Source organism: Coregonus clupeaformis, unplaced genomic scaffold (assembly GCF_020615455.1).
Source record: "Coregonus clupeaformis isolate EN_2021a unplaced genomic scaffold, ASM2061545v1 scaf0201, whole genome shotgun sequence".
NCBI lineage: Eukaryota > Metazoa > Chordata > Actinopteri > Salmoniformes > Salmonidae > Coregonus > Coregonus clupeaformis.
In genome coordinates this window covers 213,343-235,477 of record NW_025533656.1, presented here as the reverse complement: position 1 = coordinate 235,477, position 22,135 = coordinate 213,343, and the positions used below count along the sequence as shown (strand labels likewise).

Here is a 22,135-nt window from a genome sequence, read left to right as displayed (position 1 = left end):
ACAGAACTGATTAAGCCTAGGATCGGTGAAAGGGAACGGGAGGAGGAGGAGAGGAGAGAAGGGGGACAGGGTTGAAGGACAGAATCAATAGGCTGAGCGGATAATGTATGCAGGGTTGGGGAGGGGGTGTGTGTGTGGAGTCACCCGCCACACACACATTGACACAAACACACCGACGTATGTTCAAAGAGCAGAGCTACAAAACACAGTCTCCTTGTGAGAGAGAGAGAGAGGTATAGAGAGAGAGAGAGAGAGAGAGAGAGAGAGAGAGGTAGAGAGAGAGAGAGAGAGAGAGAGAGAGAGATTTGGGACGCTGCGCCGCAACACTACATGGCCTACTGCTGGTGTGAAAGAAAGAGAGCGAGAGGGAGGAGGGGGATAGAGTGAGGCAGAGAATAAAAGAAAGCGAGAGAGAGAGAGAGTGAATTGAAGACTCACCTCGCCGGCCTCTCTGGAACCCGGTCAGCAGTCGGAGCGAAGTACAGCGACGTCTGAAAGAGGGCAGACAACAAAAGGGAGGGAGAGGAAGAGTGAGCGCCGCACGAACAAAGACTGGTGGAGGAGGCGGCGGTGGTGGTACACACAATGCTCAGCTCGCACGCCGCCGCTACCGCCGTGGCGCCACGCTCAAAACGCTCCCCCGGCTGACGCCGTGACGGAGGTAGGTTCCACATGGCGTGTGTATGGAAGCTCGGAGGGGCCTACCGGGTGCGCTGAGAGCTGTGACCGCTGATTCTGTTGAACTCTGACCTTGGTCTGTTTGAGGGGTTCTTTCAGGAGGGAGAAAGGGCATGAGGGAAGCACTAAAGGGGAGTGCGAGGGAGGCGCTCTTTCACGCTTTTAGGCTTTGAGATTAAGACGCGCCCCTGAAAGACCCGAAATGGACTATTTGGATCATTGGATTGGCTCCTTGTGGCAACAAAGCATAAAGCACAGCAGCTTCTACCCTATGCTACAGACCTGAGCCCTGTGCTGATCTAGGATCAGGTCCTCCTTGTCCATATCATCTTATCCGTTTTGATTCCAACAAGAAAACTGATCCTAGATCAGCAGATACATATTAAATCCCAAAGCTTCCCTATTCAGGTATGAGCTTTCCATCTGACATGATATACATGGGTTGATAGCAACCTTTACAATTTATACAGTCTTGAGATTCACATCAATAATAAGCTGTCAATAGATCAATTAGATAGAGAGATAGCAAGAGAGAGATAAATTGATAGACATAATTGATAAACAAGATTTTCTTGAGTAACTGTCATCCATATTGGAAATACATAAGAGCAGTACTGTTTATGCCAATTGGGCAATAAGGCCCGAGGGGTGTGGTATATGGCCAATATACCACGGCTAAGGGCTGTTCTTAAACACGACACAACGCGGAGTGCCTGGATAGAGCCCTTAGCCGTGGTATATTGGCCATATACCACAAACCCCCGAGGTGCCTTATTGCTATTATAAACTGGTTACAAATGTAATTCGAACAGTAATTCGAACAGCCAATCAGCATTCAGGGCTCGAACCACCCGGTTTATATCTAGTAATAAGACACTGAGTTGAGTCACTAGCAGAAAGGCCATTGTAAATACAGGCAGTTGAAGATGCAATAAAGAGATGACTATGACTTGATAAATGACATGATATGGATGCTGAGAGATGAGGCCATATGAAAATGTCCTGCTACGGTGTACTATACATGGTGATACTGTGCAACAACTGGCCCCATCAGCCATCTAGTTACATAGTTCCATAGGTATAGTGTAATTACAGTGTAGGTACACGTTGCTACATAGCGTTTATATGATGTGCCTGTGTCGACATACAGTAGCCTAATAACATGTATAGTCACAGTAAGTATGGCCGTTTTCATCCAAATCAGTAATAAAGCAATCTAAGACTATAATTGTTTAGCAAGGTTTGCGTTACGAACTCTTAGCCTAAGTGACAGTCTGTTTGTACGTTCTTGCCAACTCCTTATGGAATTGCCATGCCTAGGGTTGCAAAATTCCGGTCCCTTTTCCCCAAATGTCCTGCTTATTCCCTCGTAATTCCAGGAATCTTCCAACCAGGATTTCTGGAAAACCGTGGAATTTTGGGAAAGTTACCGGGATTTTGCAACCCTAGTCATGCCTAACATGTTTGGCGTGACAATGAGTGACAAGGAGTTGGCAAAACAGCACACAATTATCTGGAACCAGGCTATTCAACTCCCACCCAAACCTCCCATTCCCACAATGCTCATGAATGTCATGAATGACAATGTTTACCTCGGTGAGTCGGCGAGGGCAGATGTCTGGATTATAATCCAGCCGTTTTTTAGGAGGCTTGAGCCCCAAGCAGCGGTGAGGAGGAAGAGGAGGAGGAGGAGGAGGAGGAGGAGGTGAAGATGGAGTGGTGGAGGAGGAGGAGGAGAGGCAGTGACGTCATGGGGAGAAAAAAACAAGGTGGAGAGAGGAAAGTGACATCCGTTAGAGCACAGAGGAACTGAAGACTGACGGGTTTCAGACGCGCTGCACACACACTCAAACACACACGCACAAATGCATATTATGCACACAAACACACATTGCAGTTATGATTAAGCCATTTTGAACACACCTAGTACATTATATTAGCTCTAACACACACTCACTACTGCTAGGCACATCTACACACCCATAACCACAAAGCAACACACAAGCAAGCAACCACACACACACACTCACACTCACACAGAGAGACATGCAGATTGTGAGAGTGAGAGGCAGAAGGCAGAGTGAAGGGGCATCTATGCACTACAGTGCAGTGATTCAGTTGTGAAGACGGACTAGCTAAAACATGATATTGGTGGAACCATCCCTCTCAAAATTAACCTCAAACCATGCGCATTAAGGAACCTTTTCTATCTTTCTCAGAGTACGTTGTCTTGGGTTTATTCAGTAATGGGGTCAGGGTGCAACATGAAGAATATTACAGCTAGAAATGTGATATATAAATCTGATCATTCCTTATTCTGCATGACAGAGTCGTTTTCTAGACTGCCTTTCTAGCTGAACATTCAGAAGAAGTCCATTTCCTCGACCTAACAACAGACCAACTTAGAACAAACAGAGTGTTCCTCGCCCTTTTCCCCAAAGTGTGCACTTGTACACTTCCTCTCATGGATTTCAAAGGAATGGGACTAGTGCAAGGAATATGGTGGAAAACAGGAACTCAATCCAGTACCTAAAATCTCTTAGGTCACCTAAAGTTTAGGAGGAGTGAAAGAGTTGACACTTTGGGGAGAAGGGGTAGAAACCAAAATGTCTAAACTAGCAAACAGAAACAAACCACACAAGCTACAACATACAAGAGGAGCATGAAGAACGGTGCAGAACGGTGCAGAACAGTGCAGAACTGTGCAGAACGGTGCTCTGACCAGATGCAGCGGATTCATTTGTCGATTTTAATTAGCGTGTTATTTCGATTGATCTCTGTTCTGCTCAGTTCTACTGGCTGCTCCACTAGATTATTAATAGCGGTAAGCACACTGCAAAAGAACCTGCATTTTGTTCGTGAAAAATTGGAAATTTTACAATGTAGGAAAAGAGGTTTCCCTTTGTAGGAGGATTTTTGTGATAAAAAGGACCAATCCATGTTAACTTGGGACATCGTTTTGCAGTGTTTCCAGCTTTCAACGCGTCACAAGGCCAGCTGATAATGAGACAGCCATACTACGCAAAACCAACTCTCCAAGCCGCAGAGACACAAGAAGACCAGTCACAAGGCGCTACACACAACAGGCGACCACCACAGCACCCAACACCCAACAGCATGCCAAAGCAACTACAACAGGAAGGTCCCCAGACTCCGGTTCGGCTACTGGGTGTGCATGCTTTTGTTCCAATCCAGCACTAAAAACACCTGATTCGACCAATCTCCGTCCAGACTGAAGACCGATGACTCATTAATGCGTTAGTGCTGGGTTGCAAAAACAAACAACATCCTTTCGTTGAATCAGGTGTGTTACTGCTGGGCTGGAACAAAAGCCTGCACACCCACTAGCTCTCCAGTCCGAGAGTTGGACGACTCCTGGGCTACATTATTCCCACCCAGCTACAGTGGGGTGAACACTGAACGGGTAGAGGGGAGTGGGGGGAGAAGGGTATACCTAAGGCGGGGGATGCCGAGGTGGGAGTTACGGACCCTCACTTACCGGACGGCCGAACTCCAGCTCGGAAAAGAACTTATACCAAGGCTCGTTCTCTAAATCTATGTCATCTGGGTTTAACTCATAGGTCTGGAGAGAGCGGAGAGTGACAGAGAAAGAGGGCGGGAGAGAGAGGTGGAAGACAAAGCACATAGAGAGATATGGATCTCATGGTTAGGATAGGGTGCGCAGCGCACGGCTGCAGGAGTTGATGGGTAAAGAAGAGTGGGTCCGGATGGAGAGTTTAACACCAGGGTAAAGCGACAAAAACAGTGTTGCTAACCAGGGCACACACCATTACACTAATTATTTTGGGGGCGAACTTCGCATGTAACACGCATGTCACAATATTACAGAAAGAATTGCTGTGCAATTAATTTTACTTGGTTACTTTCCACATCTCATTCAAATAATGGAAAAACGGATGAATTGAATTGGTTGAAGGAGAATGGCCAATTGAATTCAGTGCTAAAGATAATAACATTGGCTCATAAAGTGTCCTGAGGTTAAGAAACTAAACCGCATCACCATCTGTTGAACAGTCCTGTATGAAAAGTGTCACCAGTCACTCACTATACAGCACCAAACCAGAGCAGAAAATTATTAAAGTCTTGTAATGTTTACACTTGTCCAGCAGAGGGCAATATCTTCATGTCATCAGACCTATACAACTCTGGTTCATTTCGGCACACCTGGGACACGTTCAGTAGCCAAACATTATCAATCGTTGATAGAAATTCCATGAATAGAGCCAACATGATTCCTTATTCTACATGTCAGAGAGTCATGTTTGTTCTAGAAAGCATATTTATATCTGAACGTTCCAAAACATTAGGTCCTGCTGAACGCGCCCCCCAGTTGAGCGCAAAACGGTGTGCGCCGTTCTTCAACAGTCTTCGAGGTTCGTTTACTCTCATTTGGAGGATTTGGCAGGGTGTGACCTGATCAATATGGTTGTGACCATTTTGAAATCAAAAGCTCTGCAGCACACCATACAAAATCTCCCTCTGGGCAATTATAATCACAACATTCTTCAACTGATTGTTCAGAACATCACCATATACGTTGAATTAAGCGCTGCACACCACTGCATCCTGCTGAACGTGGCCCTGAGTAAGTAAGTGAGGTAAAAAAAGAAAGTTGGTTTAACTTAATAAATGAATTGGCTGGATACTTTCTAAAAGTCTCATTTAAACCTTCAACATGTACTCTGCCCAATACTCTGAGCATACATTTTAAAGTTAACTTTTGCACCTGGAGCAAAATTCACCAGACCTGAACATACAAGAACCCCCGCTCTCCCACCTCCTCTCCCGAAGGACTACAGAGTGCTAGAACGACTCCTACACACCAGTCCTGGGGATTATTCCTCAGTCACTTTCAATGAGGTTTACTGTGGAGCGGAGGAGTGATTCACTGCAGTGCCCCGGCACACTGCAGACCGGCAGTGACATTTACCACCCCAGTGTCTACTGGCAAATGTAGTTTATGAGCTGCTGGGGGAAAGGCTTCCCACTTGTATTGCCGTTCTTGGAAGTGATTTTTGTATCGGACTTGCAAAACAGCTACTTTAGCTCAGGAAGAGGTGAATTGCACTGTGGAGGGGAGTGTAGTCTCATTGATATATCTATGTCTAATTGGAGTATATATGACCTCCTTAGGCGGTCGATAAAATTAATAGGAAGGAGCTGAAAAAAAGGTTGACAGAGGTCAACCAGCCACCCGCCTCTGGCTACTTCATACCACAAGGCCAGAACACTGGTGCCTTTTACCAGCTGGCTCAGCTGAGCCCCAGCCCTTGCTGGGTGACCCATGTCCAGTGCCAGGAGCCACTTAAAGGGATACTTTGGGATTTTGGCAATGAGTCAGAGGAACTTGTGGATACCATTTTGATGTATCTGTGTCCAGTATGAAGGAAGTTAGAGGTCGTTTTGCAAGTCAATGGTAACTAGCGTTAGCACAATGACTGGAAGTCTATGGGTACAGTATCTGCTAGCATGCTAGTAGCTACCCACAGACTTCCAGTCATTGCGCTAACTGGCAGTGATCAGACTACAATCCAAGAAGTGGACCACAAGATGTTAATAATAACCTTCTTTACGGAATGCATTATCCAGACAGAGGCAGGAGGCAGACTGGATGTGTGTGAGCTAGTTTTCATAAGCAGGGGAGAGAACCCACACCACGACCAAAAAAACACACACACGAAGGTGATGTGACGAAGGCTAGAAACATGGTTTATTGTGGCTTTGTTAGAGAGAGAAACAGGGAAAGAGACAGCGTAGTTGGGATGCATAGGGGAGCCTATAGCTCACCCTGCATTCCAGACTTCCCTGACTCATTGATATTCCCCACGCCTGCTCCTCTCCTCTCCTCATTAGGGTGTGCGCCAAATTGCTCCCTTTTCCCTATACTATAGGGCAGTTGACCCCGACTTTGAATACCACTGCTATAGGGAATAGGGTGCCCTTTGGGAGGAAGCCATGTAGTTCTGGAGAACCTGTCTAAAGACATTAAAGGGCCAATGCAACCGTTTTTATCTCAATATCAAATCATTTCTGGGTAACAATTAAGTACCTTACTGTGATTGTTTTCAATTAAAATGATCAAATAGAAACAAAAATAGCTTCTTAGCAAAGAGCAATTTCTCAAGCAAGAATTTTGCTAGGACTGTCTGGGAGTGGTCTGAGTGGGAAGGGGGAAACTGAAAACTAGCTGTTATTGGCAGAGAAGTTTGGAACTCTCTTTTTGGTCTATTAATTAATTAATTAACTGCCTGGTGATGTCACCATGCAGGCCAAAACTCCATCCCACCAAAACAGGCTGAAATGTCAGGCGGTCTTTTCAAACATCTCTTACACTAAAAGGGCATTATCATTTTCACAATTTCACAGTTTTATTTCAACCTCATAGTGTGGAAATATATAAATCACAGGAAAATCACGTTTATGATTGCAGAAATTAAACATTTTTGACTGCTTTCAGCTAAACAATGTCCTTAACTTCAGAAGAGTTGTCCCTCTTTCAACCCCCCCCTCTCTCTCCTAACTGATCACCCTCAAGTCCATGGAGCAGACAGACTAGCACATGGGTGGCTGGCCCTCCTCCTGGGGAGCTACCCTCCTGCAAGCTGTCGCTCCAAACCGAATCTTAACTAGCAAAATCAGGTGGGTTACAACAGGGTTGGAGCAAAACCCTGAATAGTGACAGGCTCTCCAGGAGGAGGGTTGGCCAGTCCTAGCCTAGCCAATACCAATATAGCTCATACGATACACAACTATCCCCCACCTCACCTCTTTCCTTCAATTCCATGTAGCAAATACCCCCAGCCTCGCCAATACAATGGGTGACGTTGAGACAGGGAGTGAAAAGATCCCAACCCTTTTTTTTAAGGTCACTGAAACGCTTTATAAGGAAACACTATAGAAAGTAAATTATATTTCAATTATATTCTACAACGGGTTGGTCAAAACAAGCATTGTGATTGGTTGAGATGCGTTCTAAGCCATTCTAAAAAAGCAGTTTAGCACGGGTAAGCATTTGACGCATAAATGGGCATCTTGTTTTCTGTTCCACTGTCCCATCAGCTCAGTCAGCCAATTCATTAACTTGATCTCCACTGTAAAAAGCATATAGACATTATTTCCCCTTGCTTTTAGACTATACAATTGCTTTATTTGGGCACAACACCACAACACAAAACCTCTGCTTCAGTTTTGACTGCATCAGAAAGGTGATTGCGTGAAACGGAAACCATTTAAAAGGAGCGAACACCGTCCGTTTAATAAATTAAAATGGGTACACTTTATGGAAATAAAAATATAAGCTTGCTTGTAGGCCTACAGTGCATTTTGAAAGTATTCAGAACCCCTTGACTTTTTCCACATTTTGTTACGTTACAGCCTTATTCTTAAATGAATAAAAACATTAAATATAATAATACATCTACACACAATACCCCATAATGACAAAAGCAAAAACAGAAATATCACATTTACATAAGTATTCAGACACTTTACTGAGTACTTTGTTGAAGCACCGTCGGCAGCAATTACAGCTTCGAGTCTTCTTGGGTATGATGCTACAAGCTTGGCACACCTGTATTTGGGGAGTTTCTCCCATTCTTCTCTGCAAATCCTCTCAAGGTATGTCAGGTTGGATGGGGAGCGTCGCTGCACAGCTATTTTCAGGTGTTTCCAGAGATGTTCGATCGGGTTCAAGTCCGGGCTCTGGCTGGGCCACTCAAGGACATTTAGAGACTTGTCCCGAAGTCACTCCTGCATTGTCTTGGCTGTGTGCTGGGTCGTTGTCCTGTTGGAAGGTGAACCTTCGTCCCAGTCTGTGGTACTGAGCGCTCTGGAGCAGGTTTTCATCAAGGATCTCTCTGTACTTTGCTCCGTTAATCTTTCCCTCAATCCTGACTAGTCTCCCAGTCCCTGCCCCTGAAAAACATCCCCACAGCATGATGCCACCACCATGCTTCACCGTAGGTATGGTGCCAGGTTTCCTCCAGACGTGATGCTTGGCATTCAGGCCAAAGAGTTCAATCTTGGTTTCATCAGACCAGAGAATCTGGTTTCTCATAGTCTGAGATTCTTTTAGGTGCCTTTTGGCAAACTACAAGCCGGCAGTCATGTGCCTTTTACTGAGGAGTGGCTTCCGTCTGGCCACTCTACCATAAAGGTTGTCCTTCTGGAAGGTTCTCCCATCTCCACAGAGGAACTCTGGAGCTCTGCCAGAGTGACCATCTGGTTCTTGGTCACCTCCCTGACCAAGGCCCTTCTCCACCGATTGCTCAGTTTGGCTGGGCGGCCAGATCTAGGAAGTCTTGGTGGTTCCAAACTTCTTCCATTTAAGAATGATGGAGGCCACTGTGTTCTTGGGGACCTTCAATGCTGCAGACATTTTTTGGTACCCTTCCCCAGATCTGTGCCTCGACACAATCCTGTCTCGGAGCTCTACAGACAATTCCTTCGACCTCATGGCTTGGGACCTTATATAGACAGGTGTGTGCCTTTCCAAATTCAATTGAATTTACCACAGGTGTACTCCAATCAAGTTGTAGAAACATCTCAAGGATGATCAATCGAAACAGGATGCACCTGAGCTCAATTTCGAGTTTCATAGCAAAGGGTCTGAATACTTATAAATAAGTATTTAAGTTTTTTATTTGTAATACATTTGCAAAAAAAAAAAAAAACTATTTTTGCTTTGTCATTATGGGGTATTGTGTGTAGATTGATGAGGAAAAAAAAGTAATTTAATCAATTTTAGAATAAGGCTGTAACGTAACAAAATGTGGAAAAAGTCAAGGAGTCTGACTACTTTCCGAATGCACTTTATATAAATATAAAGCACATGGGACATTCATATTCTTAAATTAGTTTTATGACCAATTTCAGAATTCACATTAATACGAAACAGAAGTTCACTAACAGAGCATCTATATTATTAATATTCAAAGGCCATTACCTTTCTAAAAATACACCTTCGAGGATACATCCCCCCTTGGGCTTAAAAATACCACTATTATATAATTGCTTTCCTACTCAACCTTAACAAGCATATCAGCCCAAAATAGCAGTCAGTCAGTCAGTTAGACCAGTTCAGAACATGTAATAGAAATGTGTTCATCCCCATAATGGCTGAGGTACCTCTAAAGGCTTCTTCCTAGAGCATAGGTCAGGGGTCTCCAACTCTGTTCCTGTAGACAGAGCCTTTGTGTGTAGAGGGTTTTGTTCCAATCCAGCTCTAAACACACCTCTTATTCACTCTGGACCTTAATATCTGGAATAGGGTGTATTCGTGCTGGGCGGGAACAAAAGCCTGCACCTCCATTTAGCTCTCCAGGACTGAGAGTTGAAGATCACTCGCTTATTAGGAACCAAGGAGGCTGTAGATTACAGGGTGATTATGGGTAATGGAGTTTTAAATGACTTGGATAATGACAATGTAGGCCAGGGGTGTCAAACTCAATTCCTGGAGGGCCGACTGTCAGCGGGTTTCCGCTCCTCCCTTGTACTTGATTGATCAATTAAGACCATTGTTAGTTAGGAACTCCCCTCACCTGGTTGTCGGATGAATGTATCTATTTCCGCCAGTCTAATTGGACACCAATTGAAAGGAAGTAATAAAAACCAGCAAATACATGGCCCTCCAGGAACTGAGTTTGACACCCTGATGTAGGCCAATATAACAGTGACAGAGATGTGCTTATGGCCACTCACCGGCCTCTCCTGCTCCAGAATGGATGACTTCCCGGGCTCGTACTCAAAGATACTCCGGGGTTCGGCGCGGTACTTTCTAGTGTCCACTTTCCTATCGGGAGGGCCCCACTGATTCCTGGTGAGAAAAAAAAAATGAAAAAAAGACATCAGTGTGATCTTGGTCCAAGTTTAAGGTGCTGCCAAAGGCATGACACTAGCCTAGGTCTAGGTTCTAGAGCTAAGGTATCCCCTAAGGTGAGGGTCTCAGGGGGACTAGGCCTACGTAAGGACTAAGACTAGGTCTAGGTCCAAGGCCTATGTCTTACATTGCAGACTAGGCCTAAGTCTAAGCCTAAGATGCAGACTAACTAGCCATGGGTCTTGGACCAAGCGAAAGAAAACCAGACCGCTGTGTCTTACATGGTGTCGGGCGAGTCTCGCTCCCGGTCGCTGTCTCTGGACCTCAGCTGGAGGAGGGAGGGCATGGGCGGGGGCGGCGGTGGCACGGGGGAGGGCTCCCTGAAGGTCCCGGGGCCTCCGTTGTCCGACGGGCTCTTGGCCAGGGGCCGGTACGTTTGTGTCCTGGGGGGAGGGTAGGCCATGGTGGGGTTGGAGGACTGACCATATGTGTCTAGGGGTGAAGGGGAGAAAGAGGGAAACGAGAGAGAGAGAGAGAGAGAGAGAGAGACAGAGAATGGGGAGGGAAAAGAGAGCAGAGAGAGAGAGAGAGAGAGAGAGAGAGAGAGAGAGAGAGAGAGAGAGAGAGAGGATGGGGAGGGAAAAGAGAGCGAGAGAGAGAGACAGAGAGCGAGAGACAGAGACAGAGAGAGAAAGGATGGGGAGGAAAGAGAGAGAGAGAGACAGAAAGGATGGGGAGGAAAGAGAGAGGGAGACAGACAGAGAGCGACAGAGAGAAAGGATGGGGAGGAAAGAGAGAGAGAGACAGAAAGGATGGGGAGGAAAGAGAGAGAGAGAGAGACAGAGAGAGACAGAGAGAAAGGATGGGGAGGAAAGAGAGAGAGAGAGACAGAAAGGATGGGGAGGAAAGAGAGAGAGAGAGAGAGAGAGAGACAGAGAGAGACAGAGAGAAAGGATGGGGAGGAAAGAGAGAGAGAGACAGAGGGGGAGGAAAGAGAGAGAGAGAGAGACAGAGAGAGAGAGAGAGAGGATGGGGAGGGAAAAAAAAGAGAGATAGAGACAGAAAGAGTGAAAAGAAATAGGGAGAAGGGGGTGGTAAACAAAGTACTCTTGTGAGTCAGGTGTTTTCATTGTTCTTGAACACAGGACAACGTGACCAACCACTAGCATACATTTGAATCTTCAAGAAGAGCTCTTCGAGACTCTTACCGTGGTTACCGTCGACAGTGTATGTGGCGTTGTGCGTGTCGGCGTAGTCGTCATCTGTAGAAACATGGAAGAACGTGAGCAGAACACACCCACCCTGCTGACAGCACCCTTTTCCCTGCATCCATTTGTGCACACACATACAGATTCCCTACCGCCATCGCTGCAGAAATATTCTGCCTGTCTCAGGGAAAACCTCAGTGGGCAAACAAAGGCTCTGTAGGTAGTTTATCAGCAGGGTGAATACGGAAGATCAACGAATAAGGACCCAGGAGAACGAAGGGCTGACTATTGATGTTATCCTTTGAGAAGTACAGTAAGCTGTGTGTGTGCGTTGTTAAGATTAAATATGCCTTGTATTGACTATGTGAAGCGGCGCAGAGATCGCTGCAGTGCATCTGTAGGTTTGATCGATCTCTCTCTCTCACACACACACACACACGGCTGGCACAGAGAAACCCACACACAACACATGCATGTCCATCCATACACTACATGACCAAAAGTATGTAGATGCCTCATTCCAAAATCATGGCCATTAATATGGACTTGGTCCACTCTTCTGGGAAGGCTTTCCACTAGATGTTGGAACATTGCTGCGGGGAATTGCTTCCATTCAGCACAAGAGCATTAGTGAGGTCGGGCACTGATGTTGGGCGATTAGGCCTAGCTTGCAGTCGGTGTTCCAATTCATCCCAAAGGTGTTGGATGGGGTTGAGGTCAGGGGGCATTGTCATGCTGAAACAGGAAAGGGCCTTCCCCAAACTGTTGCCACAAAGTTGGAAGCACAGGATCGTCTAGAATGTAATTGTATGCTGCAGCGCTAAGATTTCCCTTCACTGGAACTAAGGGGCCTAGCCCAAAGCATGAAAAACACCTCCCTACCATTATTCCTCCTCCACCAAACTGTACAGTTGGCACTATGCATTGGGGCAGGTAGCGTTCTCCTGGCACCCGCCAAACCCAGAGTTGTCCGTCGGACTGCCAGATGGTGAAGCATGAGTCATCACTCCAGAGAACGCGTTTCCACTGCTTCAAAGTCCAATGGCGGTGAGCTTTACACCACTCCAGCCGAAGCTTGGCATTGCTCATGGTGATCTTAGGCTTGTTTGCGGTTTCTCGGCCATGGAAACCCATTTCATGAAGGTCCTGACGAATAGTTATTGTGCTGACGTTGCTTCCAGAGGTAGTTTGGAACTTGGTAGAAAGTGTTTCAATCGAGGACAGACTATTTTTACAAGCTACAGCAATATACGGTCCTGTTCTGTGCGCTTGTGTGGCCTACCACCTCGCGGCTAAGCCGTTGTTACTCCTAGACGTTTCCACTTCACAATAAAACCACTTACAGTTGACCGGGGCAGCTCTAGCAGGGCAGATATTTGACGAACTGACTTGTTGGAAAGGTGGCATCCTATTACGGTGCCACGTTGAATGTCACTGAGCTCTTCAGTAAGGCCATTCTACTGCCAATGTTTGTCTATGGAGATTGCATGGCTGTGTGCTCGATTTTATGCACCTGTCAGCAACGGGTGTGGCTGAAATAGCCGAATCCACTAATATGAAGGGGTGTCCACATACTTTTGTATATATAGTGTACATACATAATGCACGCACGCACACACACACACACACACACACACACAGCCCAGGAGTGTGACCCATCTTGGTGAACAGCAAGGAATGACAGACCGTAAGTAAGCATTTCACGGTATAGTCTACACCTGTTGTATTCGGCGCATGGGACAAATAAAATGTGATTTGACCGTACACACTGCAATAACACCCGTCTCGTCCAATGACACGCTGTACTGTCTCCAGTCTACTGTAGATCTCCCCACCTGCTTTGTGAACCATGTGGATCTGCTTGAACATGGTCTTGTACCAGTCCTTCGGCCTATCCACTGTCTGTGGGGAGAGAGAAAACAATCATAAATCAATGTAGGCTACGGACAGACGGACACATAGACAGACAGATGGGCGGACAGAGAGGCGGACAGACGGATCGATAGACAAATAGATGGACAGGACATGTGCAAAGAAAAGTCTGTGTCCATAGCCACGTGTTTTTGTTTGTCACACACACACACACACTCCCACACACACACACACAGTTGTGTCATCGGCTGACAGGGGAAGTTCATCTCTTGGCCAGTCGATAACACTGACCCCCACGGTGACCTGACTAGGCAGAAAAGTGTCCGTTTTCAGTCCAGAGTGTGTGTGTGCTTGACCAGACGTACCCAGATGGCCCGAGCCTGGCCACCACAATGCCAATCACCCCCGCTAATACCATGGCTACCAGCGTGAGGAGCCAGAAAAATTCTCAGTGAGTGCACACAGCACAGCGCAACTATCTCACGCTTTTCTATATATATATATATATCTCTCCTACTCCCCCAGTATCCATGCTCTCTCAGCCTCTCAACAGAGCGAGGACGAGTGTCTGAAGGACTCTTATACACGGATGAGATACATACACAGACACACTCGGATGGGGGTACATACACACAGAGAGAAAGGCTGCTCATGGCCCTGTAGGACAATAACGAGGACTTTGACTAAGTCCCTAATTACAGCTGGCGGAGAGAGAGAGAGAGAGAGAGAGAGAGAGAGAGAGAGAGAGAGAGAGAGAGAGAGAGAGAGAGAGAGAGAGAGAGAGAGAGAGAGAGAGAGAGAGAGAGAGAGAGAGAGAGAGAGAGAGAGAGAGAGAGAGAGCTCTGAATAAGGGGTCTAAAGCTGCTGACATCTCAAAAGCATTCCTCCCACTGGGCCCTGCTCACATATCAGACAGCAGACAAGGCTAGTCAGGGCCAGAGGTACTCCACATTCCCCAAAGAAAAACACAATGGTGAGTCATGAAACTCCACAACACACATTGGGTGCATCGCAAATGGCACCCTATTCCCTATATAGTGCACTACTTTTGGCCAGGCTACATAGGGATCTGGTCAAATGTAGTGCACTATAAAGGGAATAGGGTGCCATGTAGGAAATATAGGCTTACTGCTCTGTAGCCAAAATGAAACAGAACTTTTAAGCCTTCTTAAAATGTGTTCTTAAAGTACGTGTCCAAAGAGTTTTTTCACTTGTCTTGTCGCGTGTCTGACTGCGTGTACATGCATGTGTGTCCTCTCCTCACCGTGCGAATGGCGATAGGGATGCCCGTGTCATCCACGGGGCCGATGCCCTCGTAGTGGGGCGCCTTGATGACAGACACCCGCTTCTCCTCCTCTGAAAAGCGGGCGATGGGCACCGTGCTGCTCACGCTGGTGTGGCCCGACGTCACCGACTCACGCGTCACCGACTCTGAACCTTCTGTATGGTGTGTGTGTAGTGTGTGTGTGTGTGTAGTGTGTGGAGGAGGAGAGAGGGGGAAAAGGGATGAATAGAGGGAAGGAGGAAGGAAGAGAAGGAAGTTAAGACAGTAAACTGATGTGAGTGATTTGGATGGGCTGGCCCAGAAAACACACAAAGGTACACAGTCTCTCCATATCACATTCTCTATCTCATACACACACACACGCACACACGCACACACACTCTTATCCACAATGTCGGTTGGCCAAGCACTTCATAGTAGTAGGGAAGCAGTTTATTAGAGATATACACTGAGTGTACAAAACATTAGGAACACCTTCCTAATATTGACTTGCACCCTGTTGTGACCTCAGAACAGCCTCAATTCGTCGAGGCATGGACTCTACAAGGTGTCAAAAATGTTCCACAAGGATGCTGGCCTATGCTGACTCCAAAGCTTCCCACAGTTGTGTCAAGTTGGCTTGATGTCCTTTGGGTGGTGGACCATTCTTGATACACACAGGAAACTGTTGAGCGTGAAAAACCCAGCAGCGTTGCAGTTCTTGACACACTCAGACCGGTGTGCCTGGCACCTACTACCATACCCCGTTTAAAGGCATATACATCTTTTGTCTTGCCCATTCACCCTCTGAATTGCACACATACACAATCCATGTCTCAATACTCTCCAGGCTTAGAAATCCTTCTTTAACCCGTCTCCTCCCCATCAGCTACACTGATTGAAGTGAATTTAACAAGTGACATCAATAAGGGATCATAGCTGTCACCTGGTTAGTCTCTGTCATGGAAAGAGCAGGTGTTCCTAATGTTTTGTACACTCAGTGTGTATAAAGTATATACAGTTCATCAAAGTAAATGTAGGGCTGTGCAACACTGATGCGAGTTATGCGCCACTAAGCATATTCCCACTGCCAGGTCCACTTTGTCAGCAATTCATTTTCCATTGCGTTCCCCTATCGATTAGGTCCCGTCTGCCTCTAATGGTTGTAAATACATCATATCCTGCAAACCTCAATGGTGCAAATAGTCCCATTACATCAACTAACTAGAGAAGTGCATTAAAGAGCCATTATCTCTGGGCGGTAGTAATACTGAGGGGATCAACATCAGAACAAAGTGAAAGTATGGGTTGAAGTAAATCACCACAGTGGTGTGATGACACGTATTCGTAGAAATCTGAATACCGGTAATCAATTGGCTTACTTTGTGTGGAGGCGTACATTGTGGTTCAGGATCGCTCTTAGCGTTAGAGTGCTTGGTTATGTAGTGGTTGACTCGGGACAAAAATGGTCAAGCCTTATTCTGTGCACATTATTTTGTTAAACGTAGACTCATTAATATGCCATTGTGATTCACAGCAGGGCAACTGCCTGCTTACACAAGTCAACAAAAATTCAAAAATCAGCCCAGGCTGACACGGTCGGGATCTCTGCTCTCACCTGCGCGCCGACTCTGCACGTGAACCACCCCTGGGCTGAACGAGGCGGGGAGAGGGGGGTAGGCCGGGGGTGAGGAGGGCCTCTGGGGGTGGGGCGCACCTCCATTCATGGCCACTTGAATAGCTTGGCCCTGGAGGAGACGGAGCGAGAGAAAGAGAGAGCGAGGGGAGTAGAGGGAGAGAAGAAGAGGGAGAGATGAAGAGGGAGAGAAAAAGAGGGAGAAAAGAAAAGGAGAGAGAAAGAGAGAGGGGGGAGAGACATCAGAACAAGAGGGTAAAACAGTGCACTCCATTTGCAAGAAACAACGTTTATAGTGGTCAAAACTGATGGGATAGACACCCACATAATGTTATCAGTTGGTTAAGAATCAAAGACTCTGTACTAAGAATTGATCTCTGTTATAAGAATAGGTTACCAGTAAGACTAAAATGGCTTTACGAGTAGATTGTAAGGACCAAAGTGATCTAGGTCAATCTGATTGTTATGAGAGGAGTGCCACAGACTGTATTGGAAAATTGTGCTGCATCAGAGGAAACATAACAGGTTAGTTAAAAGGAAGACACCTGTTGAGTAGTTGGAAGTCAGCAAACAACATGGACTTATTTCAATCAGGGATTTCATTATTGGTTAGAAATGACACAGTGCACACGTAAAAGACAGTGTCACATCATTGTCACATTGTGGGTCTTTCAATCAAAACTCCCACAATGAAATAAACTATTGAACAGACATAGGAAAGAAGTTGTTGTACCTAAGAGTTAATGACAGTTGGACAAATCCTCACATTTTGGGATGTGAGAAACACACAAAAAAGACACGTTACGAAGGTGGGATCACGGTGCATAAAGACGTTGTTAGACAAAATCATCAGAAGAGTGCGAAGGGAGATGTTATGACAGTGGGACACGGGGGGTAGGGCATACAAGAGCGCCTCACTCAAGACGGGTGAGTGGATTAGTTGGAGGAGCTTGTGAACACTGTATTGTTTGGGTGTGGTAAGAGTTTTGGGGGGTTGGGGGGACTCAAGCTTCCTTGGTGTAGCCAGTAGTTAGCGACGTTGTGGGGGAGGGGGGGATAGTTACGTTAGTGGCAGCAGCGGTGGTGGAAGTTAGCGGCGGCGCCTCGTCGGTGTCCGTGGTGGACGCGGAGGTCGACATGTGGCTGAGGGTGGGCGAGGGTGTGGGAGACCCGCCGGGGGAGTCCAGGCTGCAGATCTGGAGCTCTTCCAGGAGGCCCGCAGTGGAGGACGAGTATTGGCTGAGCGCTGACACTGTCACTGGGGAGAGCGAGGGTGACATGCCCCCCATACCACCGATACTTCCACCAGCACTAACCATGCTAATGCTAACCCCGCCGACTACGCCAATTTTATACATTCGGTCCCCCCCGCCACGCTCCAAGGTGGCGTATGGGGACGGGGCGTACGGGGTGGGCGACAGGGCTTTGAGGCCCACCAGGTAGTCCAGTGAGTCGGCGCTGTGGCGGTTGTAAGGGGAGCGCCGGGTGCTGTGGTCGGGGGAGCAGGGGTGAGGAGGCGAGCCCTGGTAGGATGGAAGGGGGTTATAGAGGAGGAAGAAAGGGAGGGGGAGAGAATTTAAACTGATGCGGCTGTGCACGGTTGGGTGGTCCAAACAGGACAGGAAGTGAAACGGTGTGTGACAAGAAATTATGTGGTGTTTTGTCACACTGCATTATAGTGTGCAGACTGGTGTTACCTTCACTGTGGGGTAAGAGATTGGATTAGTGCAATCACGGTGTTTGAAGATGTTGGACACTGAACAAAACACACTGTGCTTCTAAATCTGGCCATCCCTCTGACAAACGCACAAACACACGCACACAATCCCAGTTAGTCTGGTTGGTTGGTTGTGCCTGACCAACCACAGTGGTGCTGTTGAAGAAGAACTGACAGAGGTTGATTAGGAAACTGGAACTCAGTTATAGTACCACCACATTCGCTGCGGCCGGTCGAGGTGGAACTGGAGGGGAGGCCTTCACCTTCCTGCCCTCCCCAGGGACAGAAGCTGGGGCTGTGGCCTTGGGCTCCAGGGTAGGGGTCTTGGACCCCGGTGGTTTGGGGCTCCGCGGGGCCATCTGGACGGAGAGGGAGGCTGTGTGCTGGCTTTGGGGGCCAATGGAGGAGTCTCTACGGGGGGGAAGGTTTGGGGGAGGAGGGGAGGTGGTGAGAGTCTCAGGCTGGGGGACGGGTTGGTGGGAGGGAGGATCAGGGATGGTGACGGGGGTTAGTCTGAGGGAGGACACCTTGCGCTCTGCAGCCTGAAGCTGGGTGGTGGTGGAGGGAGTAGCAGTGGAGGCTTTGACGTTGCTGGTGTCATTGGGGATGGCGAGGGGGGACTGAGGGTTTGTTTGTGGGGGCTGGGGGTTGGGTTCTGGTTCAGATTGGGGTGCAGAAGTGTTGGTAGTACTCTGGTAGTGGGAGTAAGAAGATGTGCTCTTGACTGTGTAAGACTCGTTGAGGACGGCCTTCTCGTTGGAGAGGGCTAGCATCCCGGGTCCGAGGGTCTCGGCTAGGAGGGAGCTGTAGGAGGGGGGGATAAGACCTGTGGCGGGGAAGGGGTAGCTCTCTCTCCTAGGGGGCGGGAGGGGGACCTGGTTGACAGCCTGGGCAGCCAATTAGAATCAGAGAATGAAAATAGCAACAAACAACATTGTTAATCAATGGAAAGATATAAATAAATAAATACATTAAATCAGTAATCATGATATGAGACAGACTAAATCCAGTCCAAAGTATAATACAAGAAAAATACACCCTTGACCGGAATATATATTGGGGGGTTTTCTCTACATTTTATGAGGTTGTGGTGTGATTTATTTTCCACTTTAAAACCCAACGTCATAAAAATGTGGCCTGGAATCAAATAAAGATCATTTTAGAAGATTGAAGAGATGTGTGGCGCGGACTGCTTCCTTGCTGCGTTTATTGTCCCAAAATGACGCATAAACACCGCACACACACACACTGCACACACACGCACAGCTCTGGGGGAGGAAAGGAATCTTTCATTAGTCTCTTGATTGCTGCTGGAAAACAACATAAACATATCAACTTGAATCAACAGAAAAACTTGACAGGGGAAATTCTCTGGAGGCACTGGTGCTGAAGGAATGTAGGATTTATTCACATTATAAACTTCCTGATAAAGAACGATTCACACTGCTTTAATACTACGGATTCAACAATGATAGCTTTGCAACTGAACTCAATCAGTGTGGTGTGAATCCTCTGGTTAAACTGATTAAACACATTAAAATGCTGTATAGGAATTCAACAATGCACAGTGTGTGTGTGTGTGTGTGTATATATATATATATATTCACCTGTGTGGGGGACTTCTTGTCTTGCAGGTTGGGCCTGACACTCCGGAAGCCCTTGGCGGCCAGGGAGGAACTGATGTCGTCGCCGTTCCTTAGGCCATCGGTGCTGCACGACCTCCAAGCATCTGGAACACACACAGGGCCACACACACAATTACAGGTCACAGTCACACATCTCATAACACAATTATAGGCGACAGGCCTTACATAACAACTAGACCCCTTGATGCCAACACATGATGTATTCCTTTTCACAGCTTATAGTCCAAGATAAATTGGATGTGAGCATTGTATCAGATAAGACATTGAACTGTAGTTACCTGAATCTGACGAGTGAGACTCACTCCCTGTGAGGAGAAAAGAAACGCACATTAACATGTGACTTTTGGTATGCATATCTAGATGCAGGATCATCATCAATATGCAGCAGAAGAGACATTTGAATGGTGGGTTCAGTAGCCCGAATACATATCCAGGGGCTTGGATATGTTCTGAAATTAATGAGACAGACTGCTGAAAGAGGGGGAGAGGAACATTTAAGGAAGGAAAAAGGGACAATTCAGAGATACATAGAAGGGATACAGTTAATATGGAGCGCTGTCAGAGGCATGTCTGTTCTACACAATCTATTCTCATCTGAACGTTCCGCAACGTTGTGCCCTTCTGAACGCAGCCCTTACAAAAGCCAATAGAGCCGAGACACAAAGCCAGGACATTATGACACAGGGCACACAAGAGAGATGGAAACCAGGGTCATGTTCATTCAGCACCAAACGTAACAAATCAGAGTGAAACGGGGAGATACCACCTGAACTTGTCCAACAAGAAATGCTTGTCTTTCCATTGCAAAACGTTTTGAACATGACCCTGTTGAACATGACCCTGTGATACCGTCCACATATACCAACTGCTATTAACTCTATTGTCACTCATTTGGATCAGTGTCAAATAGAATAGAGATTATAAACCTAGTATTAGAGGTATAATATAATAATATATATATAATATGCCATTTAGCAGACGCTTTTATCCAAAGCGACTTACAGTCATGCGTGCATAATTTTTTTTGTTTTGTGTATGGGTGGTCCCGGGGATCGAACCCACTACCTTGGCGTTACAAGCACCGTGCTCTACCAGCTGAGCTACAGAGGACCACACAGCAGCTAACCAGCTAGAGACACGCAATGGGGCTCAAAACAACGTAACACGGAATAACTGATATAAAAATGTATAGCTACCCAAATAAATAATTGCAGTCGCTACATTTCTTTTATCAAAGAACACAATATTGACTGTATAGATATAGCCAAGCTGCGTACTGACATATGATGGTATATGATATGTTTTTGTCTTCTAGCACAGCTGACTACACTAATTACCACACCAGCTGAATCAGGTGTGGCACTGGAATAGATCAAATAAGTGGAACTGGGGGTCCCCAATGAAAGGTTTAGGAAACACTACTATAGAAGATTAGGTTTGTTGTTGGGGGAGTCTACTGAACACATACATGCAGTACATCAGCCTAACTATGTGGAATGCATCTATTTCAAACCCAATAGGTTTGACTATAGCTGGCTTTGGAGAGTGCAGCAGTGGGAACTGATGACAGAGAAGCCAAAACAAAGTCATAAAAAAAAGGACATAGAAACTCTATGGAGGCTTGGCTAAGTTAGCTCTCTCCTACTTCTTAAACTGATATCGTAAATACATTAAAAGGGGGATGAGACAGTCGGGGTCGGGGAATTTAAGTGTGTGTGTGTGTGTGTGTGTGTAGCCGGAATGAGCGTTGAACATTTCATGAGGCGCGGAGTGTGTTTTTATATCCCTGGCACGGCTTAATAGCACTCGCCCGCTGCACGCCATCACCCAGGGAATTCTGGGTAACCGGAGATATTCGGCGTTGACAGGATATGTCGTTAATAGCTGATGCTGCTGTGTGCGAAGCCGTCGCTGCCTTATATTTTTGTTTCGGGGGAGTTGTTTCACTACTTTACCCATGAGCAACAGGGGGGAGTGGTCTATTACTTTTGACGGCGTGGAAATTAAAACGCTAAATTGTCCTGTCACGTTTCACCCCCCCATTAAGCACTAGCTGGGTTCCTAAAACGAACAGCCTGAGGCAGACCGCACTTGAATCTGTCAACTTGTTCTATACAGCAGATTTTAGGTAGAAGTTGTGCTGGGCCCCGTGTAGCTCAGTTGGTAGAGCATGGCGCTTGCAACGCCAGGGTTGTGGGTTCGTTTCCCACGGGGGGCCAGTATGATAAATGTATGCACTCACTAACTGTAAGTCGCTCTGGATAAGAGCGTCTGCT

General features: G+C 46.7%; 1 protein-coding gene across 3 annotated transcripts in view; it reads right to left on the bottom strand.

Annotated features, from left to right (window-relative positions):
* The window catches only part of sorbs2a (sorbin and SH3 domain containing 2a), a 92,869-nt gene that overhangs the window by 18,583 nt on the left and 52,151 nt on the right, over window positions 1-22,135 (bottom strand). Inside the window, exons 5-16 of one of the 3 annotated variants that reach the window (XM_045214133.1) lie at window positions 20,138-20,164; window positions 19,821-19,942; window positions 17,561-18,019; window positions 16,479-16,608; window positions 14,861-15,036; window positions 13,560-13,626; window positions 11,725-11,778; window positions 10,798-11,008; window positions 10,399-10,513; window positions 4,178-4,261; window positions 2,271-2,327; window positions 439-491 (exon numbers count right to left, since the gene is read on the bottom strand). In XM_045214133.1, coding sequence (XP_045070068.1) covers window positions 439-491; window positions 2,271-2,327; window positions 4,178-4,261; window positions 10,399-10,513; window positions 10,798-11,008; window positions 11,725-11,778; window positions 13,560-13,626; window positions 14,861-15,036; window positions 16,479-16,608; window positions 17,561-18,019; window positions 19,821-19,942; window positions 20,138-20,164 — 1,555 coding nt within the window. Of the gene's footprint in view, window positions 1-438; window positions 492-2,270; window positions 2,328-4,177; window positions 4,262-10,398; window positions 10,514-10,797; window positions 11,009-11,724; window positions 11,779-13,559; window positions 13,627-14,860; window positions 15,037-16,478; window positions 16,609-17,560; window positions 18,020-18,425; window positions 19,101-19,820; window positions 19,943-20,137; window positions 20,165-22,135 lie in introns of all 3 variants that reach the window. The other 2 variants (XM_041872159.2, XM_045214134.1) reach the window with 2 other exon arrangements.